General features: G+C 40.2%; 1 protein-coding gene across 12 annotated transcripts in view; it reads right to left on the bottom strand.

Moving 5' to 3' along the window:
• Positions 1 to 20,917, bottom strand: part of LOC103792162 (zinc finger protein 141-like) — a 117,928-nt gene that overhangs the window by 66,592 nt on the left and 30,419 nt on the right. Inside the window, exon 3 of one of the 12 annotated variants that reach the window (XM_035294427.3) lies at positions 1 to 20,917. This exon is cut by the window's left edge and continues 12,678 nt beyond it. The exons of the other annotated variants lie outside the window; for them this stretch is intronic. Within the exon in view, the coding sequence (XP_035150318.1) occupies positions 20,826 to 20,917 (92 nt within the window). The 3' untranslated portion in view covers positions 1 to 20,825. 12 annotated transcript variants of the gene reach the window in all.

Here is a 20,917-nt window from a genome sequence, read left to right as displayed (position 1 = left end):
TAATTACCAAAAAAAAAAAAAAAACAACTAGTAGACACACACACACACACACACACACACACACAAACCAAAGCATGTAACCGTAAAGCTGGTTGACTCGCCGGGAGCTCTGACACGGCCATTCCTCTCCCCACCTGAAAATTACGTCGCCAGAATATGCCCATCATCTAGCTCAGTCTTGGAAATCCCTTCTGCACTCGGCACTCAACCCTGCCCTTGGAAATCCCCTCTGCACTCGGCAACTAGCCCACCGTTGGAAAGCCCTGCCAAAACCTGCCCAATAGCACATTGCCCCATCCGGAAATCCCACCTACCTACCTATAGCAGCTTGCCATGTCCACGTCCTGTTTCTCCACAGCCAATCAAACGCCTTCACTCCCTATAAAACCCCTCACCCAGAGGAGTCTGGTGTGACTTCTCTGGCCTCTTTCCCCTGGGACCACAGAACCTCACCCAGGAGCCGAATAAATTGGCATTTAATCTTATTGTGCTGGCCTCAGTTTCCTCATTTTAAACTTGGTAATGAACCTCGCAAGGCAATAACCCTTATAATAATAAAAACAACAAAAACTCAATATTACACAAGAGAAGGCAGCATGAAAGAATTAAACAGAAACTACTAAGTGGTCAGAAAACAATGAATGAAATGGTAGTACTAAGTTCTATCTGTACCTTTTATCTTTTTTGTTGTCTTTTTCTTTTTCTTTCTTTTATTGGGACAGAATCTCAGTCTCCAAGGCTGGAGTGCAGTGACACAATCTTGGCTCACTGTATCCTCCGCCTTCTGGGTTCAAGCAATTCTCCTGCCTCAGCCTCAGTTATTAAAAGAAAACTGAAGAACTACTCATTGGTTTTTCCTTTCCTAATTGTTTCTGTGAAGTGAGACGTGGGTGGTGGGAATAAGAAATCAGACAGTCTACCTACCACCCTGCATGTGTGTACACGTGTGCACATGCTGTCTACATGTAATCCACTCCCTTTTGTTTCCTTTGAAACTTTGTAAAATTAAAATGGGGGGAATCCTATATGTTGCAATGGTAGCTTCTTGGAAAATTTAAGAAATCAAACTCTCCAGGTTCTCCATCTTAATGTATGCTTGAGTTGTTATGTACCATATTTACTTTGAATGCTGATTATCAGAAGTTTGACTAAAATGTTGAAGAAAAAATTCACTTTCATCTGCTTTCTAGATTTTGTACATCTCATTACTAAAGCAAAGCTTGCTGACAGCGTAATTTTCTAAATGCTGCAAAATTTGCAGCCATTACCATAACAAAGAGGTTTGAATAAGGAATTTTTTTTCTTTTTTACAATAGTTCCTGTTTCTGTAGAAATTTCATTTTTAGATTAAATTGCAATGGAGTAGCTATTAAAAAAAAAAACAGAACGAAAGAAAATGAGATCTCAGGAGAAATCACTCACTAAGGTGAAGACAGCACCAAAGGGGATAGTGCCAAACGATCCATGAGAAGCCAACCCTATGATCCAATCACTTCCCACCAGGCTCCACCTCCAATATTAGAGATTATGATTTGATGTGAGATTTGAATGGAGCCACAGATCCAAACCATATTATTTACAAAAGCCGAAAAGTGAAAAAACTCAAACATCCTTCAACAGATGAATAATTTAAAAGGATGTGGCTTACACATACAATGAAAAATTCTTGAGACTCAAAAGAAAATATCTTACCAGATGCTACAAGAAGGATAAATCTTAAAGCCATTATTTTAAGCAAATAAGACACTAACAAAGTGACAGTGTATGATTATACTTATATAAGATAATTTAAGGAATACATTCCTAGAAAACTAAGTAGAAAGGTGCTTGCCTATAATTAGGGTTGTCAAACCTCAGTGGAGTCAAGAGATCAAGGAGGGTTATTTGGAAATAGCAGGCCCTCACCCACGTGCCAACTCCAGAGCCCATAGACATGGCTACAGACATAGAAAGAGGGTACGCAGCTTCGTCTTACTGGGGATTCTGAAGCAGTTCTATAACCTCTTTCAAATTCAGTCTCAGCTATAGTCCAGAAGTGGTCCTTCCCATCAAGAGACCTGTAGGAAGACACACCCAGCCAGGGCCCCGGAGACACGCCTGCAGACCATAGCCTTAGCTGTCCCTGACGCAGCCCTGTGACTCAGTTCTAGCCATTTCTAGTCACAGTCCATGGCCATTTGCACACAATCAGAGGCCCACAGAGAGACCTCCAAAAATTGTTCTCAGGCAGTCAGTAGAAGCCAAATCCATTCATACACCTAATACTTGGACCATCACATGTACACAAACTTCAAAACCCAACCCTACAGTCTGCCATATAGATTAATGTCCTCAAGGAAATCTAATCTTTCCTGGACCCAGAAAGAATCTATGACTGTGCAAATCTCTGGTAATACAACCATCAAAGGCAGACCCCACAGCAGCACCTTTGTGACGCAGCTACAACCCTTCTCTGCAACACCAGAGGTAATCTCATCAACCGGCGGACCCAACAAAAGGAGATGTTTACCTGCCAAAAAATAGATTATAGAAACTGTAATCACTGTTAAATCCTTAAAATATACAGACACAAAGCTGCTTCAGGGACCAGGAGGCCAATGTCTGCAAGCTTGCCTCCAGGACAACAGCTTCTATCTTAACATATGACTGAAAGCTTGTATCAGAACAATTAGGCAACGAAAATGAGAACAAAGCTCTCCTGCTTGCAAAAGAAGTAAAAATGTTACTGTTTGTAGATAATGTGCATTCATTAAGGTATCAGAATACATGATCAACATACAAATATTTGTGGGGTTTTTTTTGTTTGTGTTTTTGAGACAGGGTCTTACTCTGAGGCCCAGGATCAGCTCAAACTCTTGTGCTGAAGTGATCCACGTGCTTTGGCCTCTGAAAGTGCTTGGATTACAAAATTGAACCACTATACCTGCTCCAACATACAAATATTTGTTTCATTTCCATAAAATAACAAAATTTTTTTAAAAATCAATTTTCAATGTTTTACCCAAGCAAGTCAAGGAATGTGCCACAGTTTGAGATTGAATTATGAGTTTTTTTATTTAGCTGGAGACGAAGAGTGGCTAATGCCTAAAATTCTCTTGGCCCTGAAGAAAAAGTTAGGTGATTTTTTTATACATTAGTTCTAAAACGGAGGGGGAACCTAGTTGAAGCAAATTTTCACAAAAGTAGAGTAAGCAAGAAGTTAAAAGATCAACTGATACATAAGAAATAAAACAGTGCCAGGTGAAAGAGGTAAAGCTGTCATGAATGACATACAACTTATAGATAATGAGGGCTTTGGGTGCTGACTGCATCTGCTGGTACCACTTAACTCAGCCTCTTATCAACAAATGCGTTCCTGTGTGCCCATTCCTGTGTGCCATTCCTGAGGCTTATAGTATAAAGCCTCACCCAGCTTTATACTATAGTTACACATTAATGGTGAGAGAATAACTAAAATGAAGAACCTAACATGGAGTCTGTTCAGCTCAAGAAGCTAATATAAAGCCTGAACAGCTTTTAGTATGAAATCTGAACAGTTAGTTTTAGCTGGCAAGAAGCTGGTTATCACAGCAATACTATAAAAACAAATTAGGACGGATCCAAGATGGCCAGTTAGGAGCAGCAAAGGATTGCAGCTCCCAGCGAAAGTGCAGAGGGTGAGTGGACACTGCATTTCCAGATGGATTTTTATTGCCCAGAGACCAGGAGATTCCCAGGCGGAGGAGCCCCACGGGTGGCCAGCGCAGCTGTTTTGGCCAGCATGGCGAGTCTCCACACAAAATACACGGGTCCAGGAGCCATTATAGCTGGCAATTGGAGCTCCTGGGAGACAGTCGCCCATTCAACTGACAAAAAAAGGGGACTGAAACAGGGAGCCAGGCCAGGAGATTTCCGGGCAAAAAAGCGCCACGAATCCCAGCACAGGTGTTTCAGCCAGCGCAGTGGGTTGCCGCACGGGAAATCACACACATCCAGGCACCTTTTCAACAGGCTACTAGAACACCTGGGGGACAGAGTCGCCCATTCAACTGAATTAAAAAAAGGGGGGGCGGGTTTGAGGCAGGAAGCCAGGTGATCAGGCTTGATGAGTCCCACCGCACCAAAAAAAAAAAAAACAGCAATCTGAAACGCTCTGGATTGACAGTTTCACAGCAAGCACAGCTGAACTGGGACAGTCCACCTCTTTGGGGGAGGGGCATCCGCCATTACTGAGGCAGTCCACCACTATGGAGGTAGTCTGCTATTGCCAAGGCAGCCCACAATTACAGAGAGAGTCTGCCATTACAGAGGTGGGCTGCCATTGCATAGGCAGTTCTAACTATATCCATATAAACAGGACTGCAGGGAAGTTCACACAGCAGCTGGGCAGAGTCCACAGCAGCTCAGCAAAGCCTCTGCAGGCAGATAGTATAACTAGGCTGCCTGCTTGCTGGGCAGGGCAGCCCTGAAAAAAGGCAGCAGCACAATACAAACTGACAAAGCCCTAACTCCCCAGGACAGAGCACCTAGGAAAAAAAAAGGCGTTTATAAGTTCTGCTGCAGCAGACTTAAACGTACCTGCTCAGCAGCTCTGAATGAACCACGGAGCTCACAACTCAGCACTTGAGCTCCTATAAAGGACAGACTGTATCCTCAAGTAGCTCCCTGACCCCTGTATATCCAAAGAGTCACCTCATAAAAAAGAACTCAGAGTGACAACTGGAGGGTATCCTTCTGGAACAAAGATAGCAGAAACAGAAACTGGCAGCAACCCTTACTGTTCTGCAGCTGCTGCAGGTGATCCCCAGGCAAGGAGGGACTGGAGTAGACCTCAGCAGTCCTATAGCAAAGGGGCCTAAATGTTAGAAGAAAAACTAAGAATCAGAAGGAAATAACTTCATCAACAAACTAGACGTCCACTCAGAGACTCAATCTGAAAGTCAACAACTGCAAAGGTGACAGGTAGATGAATCCACAAAGCTGGGAAGAAGCCAGCACAAAAAAAAAAAAAAGAAAACACCCGAAACCAGAACACCTCCCTTCCTACAAGAAATCACAAGTCCTCATTAGCAAGGGAACAAGGCTAGATGAAGAATAAGTGTGATGAATTGACAGAAACAGGCTTCAGAAGGTGGGTAATAAGAAACTTCTCTAAGCTAAAAGAACATGTTTTAACACAATGTAAAGAAACTAAGAACGCTGAAAAAGATTTGACGGAATGCTAACGAGAATAAACAACTTAGAAAGGAATATAAGTGAATTGATAGAGCTGAGAAACACAAAACGAGAACTTCGTGAAGCATGCACAAGTTTCAACAGCTGAATTGACCAAGCAGAAGAAAGAATATCAGAGGTCGAAGATCAACTCAATGAAATAAAACGAGAAGGCAAGATTAGAGAAAAAAGGGTAAAAAGGAATGAACAAAGCCTACAAGAAGTACGGGACTATGTGAAAAGACCTAATCTACATTTGATAGGTGTACCTGAATGTGACAGAGAGAATGAATCCAAGCTGGAAAATACTCTTCAGGATATTATCCAGGAAAACTTCCCCAATCAAGCAAGGCAGGTCAACATTCAAGTCCAAAAAATAGAGAACACCACAAAGATATTCCTCAAGAAGAGCAACCCCAAGGCTCATAATCGTCAGATTCACCAGGGTTGAAATGAAGGAGAAAATGCTAAGGGCAGCCAGACAGAAAGGTCGAGTTACCCACAAAGGGAAGCCCATCAGACTCACAGCAGGTCTCTCAGCAGAAACCCTACAAGCCAGAAGACAGTGGGGGCCAATATTCAACATCCTTAGAGAAAAGAACTTTCAACCCAGAATTTCATATCCAGCCAAACTAAACTTTATAAGTGGAGAAATAAAATCCTTTGCAAACAAGCAAGTATTCACAGATTTTATCACCACCAGACCTGCTTTACAAGAGCTCCTGAAAGAAGCACTATACATAGAAAGGAAGAACCAGTACCAGCCATTCCAAAAACATACCAAATGGTAAGAGCATTGACACGATGAAGAAACTGCATCAACTAACGGGCAAAACAGCCAGCTAGCGTCAAAATGGCAGGATCAAATTCACACACAACAATATCAACCCAAAATGTAAATGGGCTAAACACCCCAATCAAAAGACACAGACTGGCAAATTGGATAAAAAGCCAAAACCCATCGGTGTGCTGTATCCAGGAAACCCATCTCACATGCAAAGATACACAAAGGCTCAAAATAAAGGGACAGAGGAAGATTTACCAAGCAAATGGAGAGCAAAAAAAAGCATGAGTTGCAATTCTCATCTCTGATACAATAGATTTTAAACCAACAAAGAGGGCCCGGCACGGTGGCTCAAGCCTGTAATCCCAGCACTTTGGGAGGCCGAGGTGGGTGGATCACGAGGTCAAGAGATCGAGACCATCCTGGTCGACATGGTGAACCCGTCTCTACTAAAAATACAAAAAATTAGCTGGGTATGGTGGCGCGTCCCTGTAATTCCAGCTACTCAGGAGGCTGAGGCAGGAGAATTGCCTGAACCCAGGAGGCGGAGGTTGTGGTGAGCCGAGATCGTGCCATTGCAGTCCAGCCCAGGTAACAAGAGCAAAATTCCGTCTCAAAAAAAAAAAAGAACCAACAAAAATCAAAAGAGACAAAGAAGGACATTACATAATGGTAAAAGGATCAATGCAAAGAGAAGAGCTAACAATCCTAAATATATATGCACCCAATACAGGAGTGCCCAGAAAGTAAGTTCTTAATGACTTACAAAGAGACTCAGACTCCCACATAATAATAGTGGGAGACTTTAACACCCCATTGTCAATATGACACAGATCAATGAGACAGAAAATTAACAAGGATATCCAGGACTTGAACTCAGACCTGAACCAAGCAAACCAAATAGACATTTACAGAACTCTCCACCCCAAATCCACAGAATATACATTCTTGTCAGCACCACATCACACCTACTCTAAAATTGACCACATAATTAGAAGTAAATCACTCCTCAGCAAATGCAAAAGAACGGAAATCATAACAAACAATCTCTCAGACCACAGTGCAATCAAGTTAGAACTCAGAATTCAGAAACTAACTCAGAACCGCACAGCTTCATGGAAACTGAACAACTGGCTCTTGAATGCTGACTGGATAAACAATGAAATGAAGGCAGAAATAAAATCTTCTTACAAACCAACGAGAACGAAGACACAATATACCAGAATCTCTAGGACACATTTAAAGTAGTGTCTACAGGAAAATATATAGCAATGAATGCCCATATGAGAAGCAAAGAAAGATCTAAAATTGACACTCTATCATCAAAACTGAAAGACCTAGAGGAGCAAGACCAAAAAAACTCAAAACCTAGCAGAAGACAAGAAATAACTAAGATCAGAGCAGAACTGAAGGAGATAGAGACACAAAGAAACCCGTCGGAAAATCAATAAATCCAGGAACTGGTTTCTTAAAAAGATCAACAAAACAATCCACTACTAGCCAGATTAATAAAAAAGAAGAGAGAATAATCAAATAGATGCAATAAAAAACGATAAAGGTGTTATCACCATAGATCCCACATAAATACAAACCATCATCAGAGATTATTACAAACAACTCTATGCACATAAACTAGTAAACCTGAAAGAAATGGATAAATTCCTGGATGCTTGCACCCTCCCAAGCATAAACCAGGAAGAACTTGAAACCCTGAACAGACCAATAAGAAGGGCAGAAGTTGAGGCAGGAATAAAGAGCCTACCACCCAAAAAAAGTCCAGGTCCAGATGGGTTCACAGTCAAATTCTACCAGGCATACAAAGAGGCGCTGGTACCATTCATTCTGAAACTATTTCAAACAATCCCAAAAGAGGGAATCCTTCCCAAATAATTTTATGAGACCTACGTTGTCCTGATACCAAAACCCGGCAGAGACTCAACAAGAAAAAAAAACTTCAGCAATATTCATGATGAACATAGATGCAAAAATCTTCAATAAAATACTGGCAAACCGATTGCAACAGCACATCAAAAAGCTTATCCACCATGATCAAGTAGGCTTCATCCCTAAGATGCAAGGCTGGTTCAACATATGCAAGTCTATAAACGTAATTCATCACACAAACAGAACCAAAGACAAAAACCACATGATTATCTCAATAGATGCAGAGAAGGCCTTTGACAAAATTCAACAGCACTGTATGCCAAAAACCCTCAATAAACTAGGTATTGACGGAACGTATCTCAAAATAATAAAAGCTATTTACAACAAACCAACAGCCAATACCATACTGAATGGGCAAAAACTGGAAGCATTCCCTTTGAAATCTGGCACTAGATAAGGATGCCCTCTCTCACCAGTCCTATTCAATAGTATTGGAAGTTCTAGCCAGAGCAATCAGGCAAGAGCAATCAGGCAAGAAAAAGAAATAAAAGGTATTCAATTAGGAAAGGAGGAAGTCAAATTGTCTCTATTTGCAGACAACATGATTGTATATTTAGAAGACCTCATCATCTCAGCCCAAAATCTCCTGAACCTGATAAGCAACTTCAGCAAAGCCTCAGGATACAAAAATCAGTGTGCAAAAATCACAAGCATTCCTATACACCAATAACAGACTTAAAGGGAGCCAAATAGAGAATGAACTGCCATTCACAATTGCTAAAGAGAATAAAATACCTAGGAGTACAACTAACAAGGAATGTAAAGGACCTCTTCAAGGAGAATTACAAACCACTTCTCAACAAAATAAGAGAGGACAAAAACAGATGGAGAAACATTCCATGTTCATGGTTAGGAAGAATCAATATGGTGTAAATGGCCATACTGCCCAAGGTAATTTACAGATTCAACGCTATCCCCATCAAGCTACCCATGACCTTCCTCATAGAACTGGAAAAAACCATGTTAAACTTCATATGGAACCAAAAGAGAGCCCACATAGCCAAGTCAATTCTAAGCAAAAAGAACACAGTTGGAGGCATCACACTCTTAGACTTCCGACTATACTACAAGGCTACAGTAATCAAAACGGCATGGTACTGGTACCAAAACAGAGATATAGACCAATGGAATACAACAGAGGCCTCAGAGGCAACACCACACATCCACAACCATGTGATCTTTGACAAACCTGACAAAAACAAGCAATGGGGAAAGGAGTCCCTGTTTAATAAATGGTGTTGGAAAAACTGGTTACCCATGTGCAGAAAGCAGAAACTGGACCCCTTCCTGACATCTTACACTAAAATTAACTCCAGATGGATTAAAGACTTAAACATAAGACCTAACACCATCAAAACCCTATAAGAAAATGTAGGCAAAAACATTCAGGACACAGGCGTAGTCAAGGACTTCATGATCAAAACACCAAAAGCATTGGCAACAAAAGCCAAAATAGACAAATGGGACCTAATCAAACTCCACAGCTTCTGCATGGCCAAAGAAACAGTCTAAATTAGAGTGAATCGGCAACCAACAGAATGGGAAAAAATTTTTGCAATCTACCCATCTGACAAAGGGCTCATATCCAGAATCTACAAAGAACTAAAACAGGTTTACAAGAAAAAAACAAATAAGCCCATTCAAAATTGGGCGAAGGATATGAACAGACACTTTACAAAAGAAGATATACATGAGGCCAACAAACATATGAAAAAATGTTCATTATCACTGGTCATTAGAGATATGCAAATCAAAAGTACATTGAGATACCTTCTCACGCCAGTTAGAATGGCAATCGTTAAAGAATCAGGAGACAACTGATGCTGGAGAGGATGTAGAGAAATAGGAATACTTTTACACTGTTGGTGGGAGTGTAAATTAGTTCGACCATTGTGGAAGACAGTGTGGCAATGCCTCAAGGACCTAGAAATATAAATTCCATTTGACCCAGCAATCCCATTACTGGGTATATAACCAAAGGATTATAAATCGTTCTACTATAAGGACACGTGCACACAAAGTTTCATTGCAGCACTGTTTACAATAGCAAAGACCTGGAACCAATCCAAATGCCCATCAATGACAGACTGAACAGGGAAAATGTGGCACATATACACCATGGAATACTTTGCAGCCATCAAAAACGATGAGTCATGTCCTTTGTAGAAACATGGATGAGCCTGGAAACCATCATTCTCAGCAAACTGACACAAGAACAGAAAATCAAACACCACATGTTCTCACTCGTAGGTGGGTGTTGAACACATGGACACATAGAGGGGAGAATCCCACACGGGTCTGTCAGGGCGAAATAGGGGAGGGAAAGTGGAACATGGGAAGTTGGGGAAAGATAGCATGGGGAGAAATGCCAGATACAGGTGATGGGGAGGAAGGCAGCAAATCACACTGCCATGTGTGTACCTATGCAACAGTCTTGCATGTTCTTCACATGTACCCCAAAACCTAAAATGCAATTTAAAAAAAAATCGACTCAAAATAAATTTAACCAATGAAATTAAAAAAATCTATACACTAAATACAGTAAGGTATAAAATCTAGTGTATAACAAATTTATACACTAAATACAATGATAGAAATTGAAGCAGGCACAAGCAAATAAACGCATTCCATTGGAATAATATTGTCAATACACACACACACACACACACACACACATATTTTTTGAGACAAAGTTTTGCTCTTGTTACCCAGGCTGGAGTGTAATGGCGTGATCTCGGTTCACCACAGCCTCTGCCTCCTTGGTTCAAGCAATTCTCCTGCCTCAGCCTCCTGAGTAGCTGGGCTACAGGTGTGTGCCACCATGCCCAGCTAATTTTTTTTTTGTATTTTTAGTAGGGACGGGGTTTCACCATGTTGACCAGGATGGTCTTGATCTCCTGACTTCATGATCCACCCACCTTGGCCTTCCAAAGTGCTGGGATTATAGGCATGAGCCACCGCGCTCGGCCCAAAGTATATTATTGAAAGTGATTTGTGGATTCAAAGGCAATCCCTATCAAAATTTTCATGACATTATTCACAGTTATAGAAAACACAATTGTAGGCTGGGTGTGGTGGCTCACATCTGTAATCTCAGTACTTTGGTAGGCCAGGCGGGTGGATCACCTGAGGTCAGGAGTTTGAAACCAGACAGGTCAACATGGTGAAACCCCGTCTCTACTAAAAATACAAAGAAATAGCTGGATGTTGTGATGCATGCCTGTAATCCCAGCTACTCAGGAGGCTAAAGGAGGAGAATTGCTTGAACCTGGGAAGTGGAGGTTGTAGTGAGCTGAAATTGCGCCATGGCACTACAGCCTGTGCAACTAGAGTAAAACGCCATGTCAAAAAACAAAACAAAACCACAAAATTTTAAAATTCAAGTATAACCTTAAATCTGAGCTATCTTGAGAAAGAACAAAGCTAAGCGTATCATACTTTCTCATTTTAAACTTTATTTAAAGGTTATAGTAAGCAAAAAAGTACGGTATGTGTGGGTTAAGATGGCCGGGGGCAGACCTATGTTATTTCCAGTGAAATAATTATAAGCTTGCTGGCCGGGTGCAGTGGCTCAAGCCTGTAATCCCAGCACTTTGGGAGGCCGAGGCGGGTGGATCACGAGGTCGAGAGATCGAGACCAACCTGGTCAACATGGTGAAACCCCGTCTCTACTAAAAATACAAAAAAATTAGCTGGGCATGGTGGCGCATGCCTGTAATCCCAGCTACTCAGGAGGCTGAGGCAGGAGAATTGCCTGAACCCAGGAGGCGGAGGTTGCGGTCAGCCGAGATCGTGCCATTGCGCTCCAGCCTGGGTAACAAGAGCGAAACTCCGTCTCAAAAAAAAAAAAAGAAAGAAAGAAAAAATTATAAGCTTGCTTTACTTATTGTACACTGAAGTTTATATGCCAAACTATGCTATATTAAATATTCGTGCAGTAAAGTAGAAATCAAGTGGCAACAGGAGGCCTAAGGTAAAAGACCATCTGAGAGCGCTGTAAAACTGTAGAACACCTCAGGGTGGTTGAAGAGCAGGAAATATTGATTTGGTCTCACGAATGCCTTCTCAACATGGAGTCTGCAAGAGGGTCTCCTAGAGAAGACCTGTACAAGATCTCTGAGAAGAGAGGCAACCTCTGCTCATAAGATCCAGGAGAATCTTTGCAGATGGGAACTTATAAGGAAGAAAAGCCTTGCAGGGCAGAGATAACCCAACACCACAGGCTCTGCCTAGGTTCTCAGAATCTGGAGTGGTTTTGATTGTCTGTGTAAGCAATGCTGGGGAAATAAAAGCTCCTTGATGCATTGGGTGTGGTCAGACCTGGGGGTTCCTTATCAGCTATGCTTCTGATGCAAATGCACCTTAATAGCAACCAGTGGTGGAATTCAGTGTTCTAGGACATCTGTTAGTGAATACTGCAGACCACACGGCTCCCTATGGTTATCTTGCCCACATTAGTCTCAAGGCCTTGTCCAACATTTTCAAAGCCTCCCCTGATCACCTCCCCTGCTCCCCCACCCCTCAATTAACAAGTGTATGCACCTAATAAAAGCCTGTGGAAACCAGAACTCTACACCAAGGCAGCCTCCATGCTGTAAAATTCTACTCTTGTGTCTGTGACATGGTAAAAAGCCCCATAAAACTGCATACCTCAACCATACCTCAGCTTTCTGTTGAAACTGCTCTCTATAACCCAAATGTGAATAAGTAATTAAGGACTGTAATCGCCACCCTACCCAGACAATGTGTAAAGAAATGCTAATCTTGACTTTTGTGAACCACTTAAGTAACAACCAGAATATCAAAAAGTCCCCTGGCCCTCGGAATGTCCAGAGCCCCTCACCCTCATCTTCACCCAGGAATCCACTGGAATGTCCAGAATCCCTCACCCTCATCTCCGCCCAGAATGTGATTTAAAGAATTCATTAGCCCTCAGAATGTCTGAAGCCCCTCACCCTCACTCCCAAGGTGATTTTTGCAGGTATAAAAGGTCTTGACACCCTCCTTTCGGGGCCACGGATTGGAGAGACGCGAGTCCTCAGTGGTCGCCGGCAATAAAGACACCTGCAATTTGGCATACTTTTGTCTTGGTGTTGACTTTTTATGCTCGGGTCAGTACAATAGTATCTTTGTCTATATTTCCTTTTCTCAATCCCTCCTCACTGCCGGGACTAAGGGCACTTACAAACAGTGTAGGGGCTGGTACCCAACATCATGTACACAAATACAGACACAAAAAACAATGGAACAGAAAAGAGAGCCCAGAAACAAATCCATGCATACATACAAGACCAACTAATTTTGGCAAGGGAACTTGCAGAAATTATAGTCTTGTCAATACATGGTGCCAGAAAAACTGGATATCCACAAGCAAAAGAACAGAAGTAGATCATTTTCTTACACCATACCCCAAAATTAACTCAAAATAAAACACTTAAATGTAAGATAAAAAACCTTAGAACTCCTGAAGAAAACATATGGAAAATCCTCGTTGGTACTCTTCTTGTGCTGTAGCTGGAACCTGAGCAATGCCATTTTATAAAAGACAAAGCTGTTTCCCAAAAATAAGTTGTAACAGCTGCCCCATTCTCCTCACAATAACTGCTGGCCTCGGTTGGCTTCTGTAAATAAAACTGCTAACTTGCTCTGCAAAATGCTCACTATGTAAAGCTGCTTACCTTTTCTTATCAGTAACTGCCAGAATTTCTGGCCTTTGCTTACCGGTAATGACCAGAATAAGCAGCCCAAGCTAATTCCATCCTGGCCCCTGTGACTTGTAATAAGTAACTAAAATCTGTGGATTCCACCTCTGCCCAGACGGTGTGTAAACTAATGCTTATCTTGACTTCTGTAAACCACTTAGGTAACAATCGAAGTGACAAGTCCCCTAGCCCTCGGAATGTCCGGAGTCCCGCACCCTCCTCTCTGCCCGGGAGGTGATTTACGGAATCCCCTGGCCTTCAGAATGTCTGAATCCCTTCACCCCCACCCCCGCCCTACACACTCACTCCAAGGTGGTTTATACGAGCATAAAAAGGTCTTGTCACCCTCCTTACAAGGCCATGGGTTGGAGAGACGTGAGTCCTCCGTGGTCGCTGACAATAAAGACCCTGCAATTTGGCATACTTTTGTCTTGGTGTTAATTTTGTAATCTCGCATTTCAATACTTCAATCTTGGCAATAACTTTCTTGATATGCTAACAAAAGAAAACACAAACAAATGAGACTGTATCAAAGTAAACTGCTTCTGTACAGAAAAAAAAATTTTTTCCTAAAAACCCTACATGATACAAATATTTGCAAGCAATATATCTGATAAGTTAATTCTGGGAGGTGGGTGGATCACCTGAGGTCAGGAGTTAGAGACCAGCCTGACCAACATGAAGAAACCCTATCTCTACTAAAAATACAAAATTAGCCAGGCTTGATGGTGCATGCCTATAATCCCAGCTATTTGGGAGGCTGAGGCAGAAGAATCGCTTGAACCCAGCAGGTGGAGGTTGCAGTGAGCTGAGAGCACCACTGCACTCCAGCCTGGGCAACAAGAGGAAAACTCCATCTCAAAAAGAAAAGAAAAGAAAAGAAAAAAGTTAATATCCATGTCCAAAATGTATAAAAAACTTCTGCAATTCAAAGCAAAACAATAATGATGAGGATAAGCCATTCAAAAAAAGCCAATAAAATTTTTTTTCCCAAAGAAGACATACATACAAGGGAAATGCTGTATGCTGTTGGTGAAATGTAAATTGATAAAGTCATCATAAAAAAAAAAACTAAAAAATAAAAATGGAAATATCATATAATCCAGCAATACCACTTCTGAGCATACTACCAAAGAAATTAAATGAGCACCTTGAAGAAATATCTTCAGCCCCATGTTCATTGTAGTATATTTACAATTGTCAAAATATGGTGTGTATATATCCACAGTAGAATGCCATTCAGCCACAAGAAAAAAGGAAATCTAGCCATTTACAACATGGATAGACCTAGAGGACATGATGCTAAATAAAATTAGCCAAACACAAAGAGACAAAGAAACTCCTTCTTCTCACTGAGATGGGGAATCGAAAAATGTAAACTCTGCTTTCACAAAGCAGAAAGTAGAATGGTGGTTGTTAGTGCCTAAGGGTGGGAATATGAGGAGATATTCAAAGAGTACAAATTTTTAGTTATAAGTTGAGTAAGTCTGAGAAATCTGATGTACAATAGCATTAGATTAGAAAAATTGCATTATGTTTATAGTTAGTAATACTGTAATGTATGCTTATAATTTGCTAAAACAGTAGACCTTAAGTGTTATTACCAAAAACAATATAGTTATCTATGTGAGGTAAAAGATGTGTCGATCAACTTGACTATATTTTTACAATAAAATATATGCATATCAAATCATCACAAAAATATGTGTATCAAATCACTACACTGTACACATTAAATATATACTTTTATTTATCAGAAAAATCCATATCACACAAAGATGTATAGTAAGTCCTCACTTAATGTAAAAAACAGGTTCTTGAAAACTGTAACTTGAAGCAATGTTGCTATATGCCAAACATAACTCTTGTTGTATCAGTTAAACTCTGGTAAAATTAGTTTTCTTTTTCTTTTTTCTTTTTTTTTTTTTTGAGACAGAGTTTTGCTCTTGTCATCTAGACTGGAGTGCAATGGTACAATCTTGGCTCACTGTAACCTCTGCCTCCCAGGTTCAATGATTCTCCTGCCTCAGCCTCCAGAGTAGCTGGATTACAGGCACTTGCCACCAAGCCCAGCTAATTTTTTGTATTTTTAGTAGACATGGGTTTTGCCATGCTGGCCAGGCTGGTCTCGAACTCCTGACCTCATGATCCACCTGCCTCGGCCTCCTAAAGTGCTGGGATTACAGGCGTGAGCCACCACACCTGGCCCTAAAATCAGTTTTCTTAAATGATATGTTGCTTCACTTTCAGTTTCCAAGAATCTATCAACAATGTTTACTATATACCTCTATAACTTATTTAGGTGTGCATGTGTGTGAGAGACACACATTTTTATATATATAGATAGATAGATCTCAATGACAGAATCTCAGGCTTCCTACTAAATAAGACTAAATTATAATAGTTATTAAGAAATAAGGTAACGGGTGGGTCAGGGGCTTGGCCTCTGCCTGGCCACCACGCCGGGGCTGGAGGTGCTAGTCCGCGGCAAACCTAGGCAGGGCCCGGGGCACGGGTTTCAAGATGCTGAACGTCCCTTCCCAGTCTTTCCCAGCCCCCAGGTCTCAGCAGCTTGTTGCCACTGGGGGGGCGTAGCAAGGTACCTTTAAAACAGGGCAGAAGCCTTATAGATTGGATTCGACTGACCAAAAGTGGAAAGGATCTAACAGGATTAAAAGGCAGGTTAATTGAAGTAACTGAAGAACTTAAAAAACACAACAAAAAAGATGATTGCTGGATATGCATAAGAGGTTTCGTTTATAATGTCAGCCCTTATATGGAGTATCATCCTGGTGGAGAAGATGAACTAATAAGAGCAGCAGGTTCAGATGGTACTGAACTTTTTGATCAGGTTCATCGTTGGGTCAATTATGAATCCATGCTTAAAGAATGCCTGGTTGGCAGAAAGGCAGTTAAACCTGCTCTTCTGAAAGAATGATTTTCTTCAGGGACTCCTGACAGATGCCTACACATTTTCAAAACTTAGCTAAAATACTACTTCTATGGAGTCTTTTCAAATTTCTTCCAGTTGAGACATTCTTTTGTGCTTCAGTAACACCTTCTGCATACCTCTTTTACAACACTTACCACACACTGTCTTAAAAATAATGAAGGATATGAACAGACACCTCTCAAAAGAAGACATTTATGCAGCCAACAAACATATGGAAAAAAGCTTATCATCACTGATCATTAGAGAAATGCAAATCAAAACCACATTGAGATACTATCTCATGCCAGTTAGAATGGTGATCATTAAGAAGTCAGGAAACAACAGATGCTGGAGAGGATGTGGAGAAATAGAAATGGTTTTACATTGTTGGTGGGGGTAGAAATTAGTTCAACCATTGTAGAAGACAGTGTAGCAATTTCTCAAGGATCTAGAACCAGAAATACCCTTTGACCCAGCAATCCCTTTACTGGGTATATACCCAAAGGATTATAAATCATTCTACTCTAAAGACACATGCACATGTATATTTGTTTATTAGCAGCACTATTCACAATAGCAAAGACTTGGAACCAACCCAAATGCTTATCAATGAAATGTGACACATATATACCATGAGTTATTATGCAGCCATAAAAAGGAATGAGTTCATGTCCTTTGCAGGTACATGGATGAAACCTGAAACCATCATTCTCAGCAAACACAGGAACAGAAAACCAACCACTACATTTTCTCACTCATAAGTGGAAGCTGTTCAATGAGAACACATGGACACAGGGAGGGGAACGTTATAGATCACTGCCTGTTATGGGTGGGGTTTAGGGGAGGGATAGCATTAGGAGAAATACATAATGTAGGTGATGGGTTGATGGGTGCAGCAAACCACCATGGCACGTGTATACCGGTTGAACAAACCTGCACGTTCTGCACATGTACCCCAGAATTTAAAGTATAATAACTAAAAAGAGCATATCATCCAGGCATGGTGGCTAGCCCCTATAATCCCAGCACTTTGAGATGCCAAGGCAGGTGGATTGCTTGAGCTCAGGAGTTCAAGACCAGCCTGGCCTACATAGCAAAAACCTGTCTCTACAAAAAAAAATTAGCCAGGCCTGGTGGTCCATGCCTGTGGTCCCAGCTACTTGGGAGGCTGAGGCAGGAGAACTGCTTGAGCCCAAGAGGCAGAGGTTGCAGTGAGCCAAGACAGAACTACTGTACTCCAGCCTGAGTGACAGAGTGAGGCCCTGTCTCAAAAAGAAAAAAAGAGCCTATTGACTTTAATTCCGTTTATTGTATTTTTGAATATGTAATACACTAACATGGTTCAGGAAGTGCCCTTATAGTTCTGCCTCCCATCTACTGTTTTCCTCTCCTATGCATACACCAAGGACATGTTTTTTGCTGTTGTTATTGTGACTCTTTCCAAATTATCTTTATGTATGATAAGCAGACTGAATGTATTTTCTTATTTTCCTAACTTTGTATCCAAATGGTATCATATTATGTCAGTATCCCTATTAAGGTGATCAATAGATGTTTATTAAAAGAATGAGCATACTGATAAAAGAAAGATCTTCCTACTAGATCTTTCTTTATTCCTAGTAGATCTTTCTTTATTCCAGGATATCCTCCTGTGCCTCTGCTCAGCAGAGGTAAACTAGATTTGGGTCATAATTAAAGATCTTTACCAAGAGTGAGCTACGTGCCATTAGATCACAGCACCAGCCTTCTAACTGACTCTGACCTCTCCGGAAATAGAGGTTATCAAAGTAAATAGTTTAATCAGCATTATGAGAAGATACAAATTTGATTGGCCATGAAGCCAACTAAATGACGGAATTAGGCACCAAGAGAAGATCGGATTTTTTTTCAGGGAGGAAAGTATCTCCTGTGACTAAAATGATTTAGATGTAAATATGCTTAAGAGTGAAAAACAGTCTCCTCCATTTCTATGACTCAGTTTTTGAAAAAAGTTATAAAAGTAGACTAGAAAAATTTTTAAAGGTAACCCAGATTCTTTGAGTGGAAGTTCTGTTCATACTAGTACTTCTTGTAAAAAAAGACTCAGGAGAAAAAAAAAAAAAAACCTGCTAATTTCACAGAATCCAGAAAGTTCTGACAGATTCAAAGCTATTCATATCAGGCAAGAAATAATCATATGAGACAGTATTTTTTTTCTTAGAAACAAATTACCTGGGATAATTTTTAAAAATTTGTGAACCTCTTAGATAAAAATTGTTTTAAATGATGAGATTTATTAAACTGTTGACTATATTGTGCACTGAACACATATTTCACAATAAATTTATTTACGTTCTATGATAAAACAAACAATCACAGCTGTAACAGCAAAGACAGATAAAACTGACTGGATGAAAGTAGGTGACTTTCATGTAATGGCCAGATTTGTATCTGGCAGTTGAGAAAGCTCATTTTGACGTATAATTTAAATGGTTTTTAGGCCCACTATTTTTTTAGGAAACATTAACTCTAACAATGGATTGCCAAGAAAAACAGGACTATGTTTCAGGAGAGACAAATCTAATTTTGGCTTTCTTGCTGGAGAGCTGTGGAATTCATTCAAGTCCTTTGACCTCTGATTTTCAGCCTTTATTAGGAGATCAGGTGATAATTTGCTGTATATTGTTAAAATTCCTTTCAGCTATAAAATTATTTTGGTAAAATGAGGAAAAGGAAAATGATGGTCATTTGGCTTCCTTAATGATTATTATTTTGGGGTGAATGAATGAGGTAGAGTTAATTATGGAATTTTTGGTGATTAAAAACTGGAACATGAAATTTGAAAGCTTTGATTTTAAATATGTTAGTTTCTTTTTGTATGAAACAAGATGATGTCAGCTTAACAAAATGATGTCTTTCAATGTAACTACTTGAATATTTTTTGTTAGCTTATCCCTTTTATTTTTTGAAATTTTGACAACTTGCTGAGGTGTTTATTTTGACTATAATGGTATAACACTTGTGGTTATTAGAATATAATATAGCTTTGTGAGTTGACTGCCATCCTGAAATAAAATCTGTTAATTTTTCTTCCTGAGTTTGTAACACTAATAATTACATGTATACATGCAAAAATCTGAACATATTTTAAACTTATAATAGCGATCACTTTATGCATTGAACTCAGTAAAAGGGAAAGATAAAAAAAAAGCAATAAGGTAACGACTGAGAGCTTAATATACACTTAGCAAGGTTCCTGCTTGGTTAATGACATAGAGCATTTAAGAAACCTAGAAGGTGAGCAGATACTTTATCCAGTAGTGTCCAACCCTTATCTATGGTGGTAGATGTCACAAAATTATCCATGAATCTTTTTTTTTTTAAGCTCATCAGCTATCGTTAGTATTAGTGTATTTTATGTGTGGCTCAAGACAATTCTTCCAGTGTGGCCCAAGGAAGCCAAAAGTTTGGAAATCTGTGCTTTAAACTACATTAAAATTTGAAAATTTGCACATAAAGAGTTTAAATCACAAATCTCAGTTTATACTAAAACAATAACATTTTGAAGTAATATTACATTTTTTCATATTTAGGAAAATACTTATTGTTCTGATAAAATTGCTGAATAAGAATTTTTGTAGAATTATATTTGCAACCTCTGTAAGATTAAAAATCACTAAGCAGAAAAGATACAACATCTGTCCCTGGTATTCCTAGGATTTCTGAACCAAATTCCAGTATGACCACTACTCACCTTACACATTTTAGACAAGATACAAAAAGAGTATTTGAAAAAAATACTTTGACATAGATCTCCTCAATATACAAATATTCCAATGTCTCCAAAAGCAATGGAACAGCATCAGATCATGCAGCCCCTTATAAGTGATAAAGTAGACATTGGCTTTCCCTGTAAACTTTAAGGGAGATCACTAAAAAGATAATTCTTAGGCCGGGCGCCGTGGCTCACGCCTATAATCCCAGCACTTTGGGAGGCCGAGGCAGGCGGATCATGAGGTCAAGAGATCGAGACCATCCTGGCCAACATGGTGAAAGCCTGTCTCTTTAAAAAAAAAAAATTTTTTTTCTAAAAAAGAAAAAAGAGAGAATTCTCAGAAGATTTAACAACATGGGACAGAAGATGCCCCTATTCATGAATATTGGGAAAAAATGCAGCCTTTTCAGAAATTATTTCCACTGAAGCAGAGCTTTCCCAAACTACCTTTAAAGGCCTGGCTTCCTTCTTCATCTTAGTCCCCTTGCCTGTGTCCTCTCCTTCATTCACTGTCACCTAACTGGCTACTGCCTCATGTATCTTTACATTGTAGGGCTCTTTTCTTTGCTCCAGACAGGTGACCAGGTCTGGGTTAGAGAGAGCAACAC

Source organism: Callithrix jacchus, chromosome 3 (genome assembly GCF_049354715.1).
Source record: "Callithrix jacchus isolate 240 chromosome 3, calJac240_pri, whole genome shotgun sequence".
NCBI lineage: Eukaryota > Metazoa > Chordata > Mammalia > Primates > Cebidae > Callithrix > Callithrix jacchus.
The sequence above is the reverse complement of the archived record's forward strand: the minus strand, read 5'-3'. Positions and strand labels throughout refer to the sequence as shown.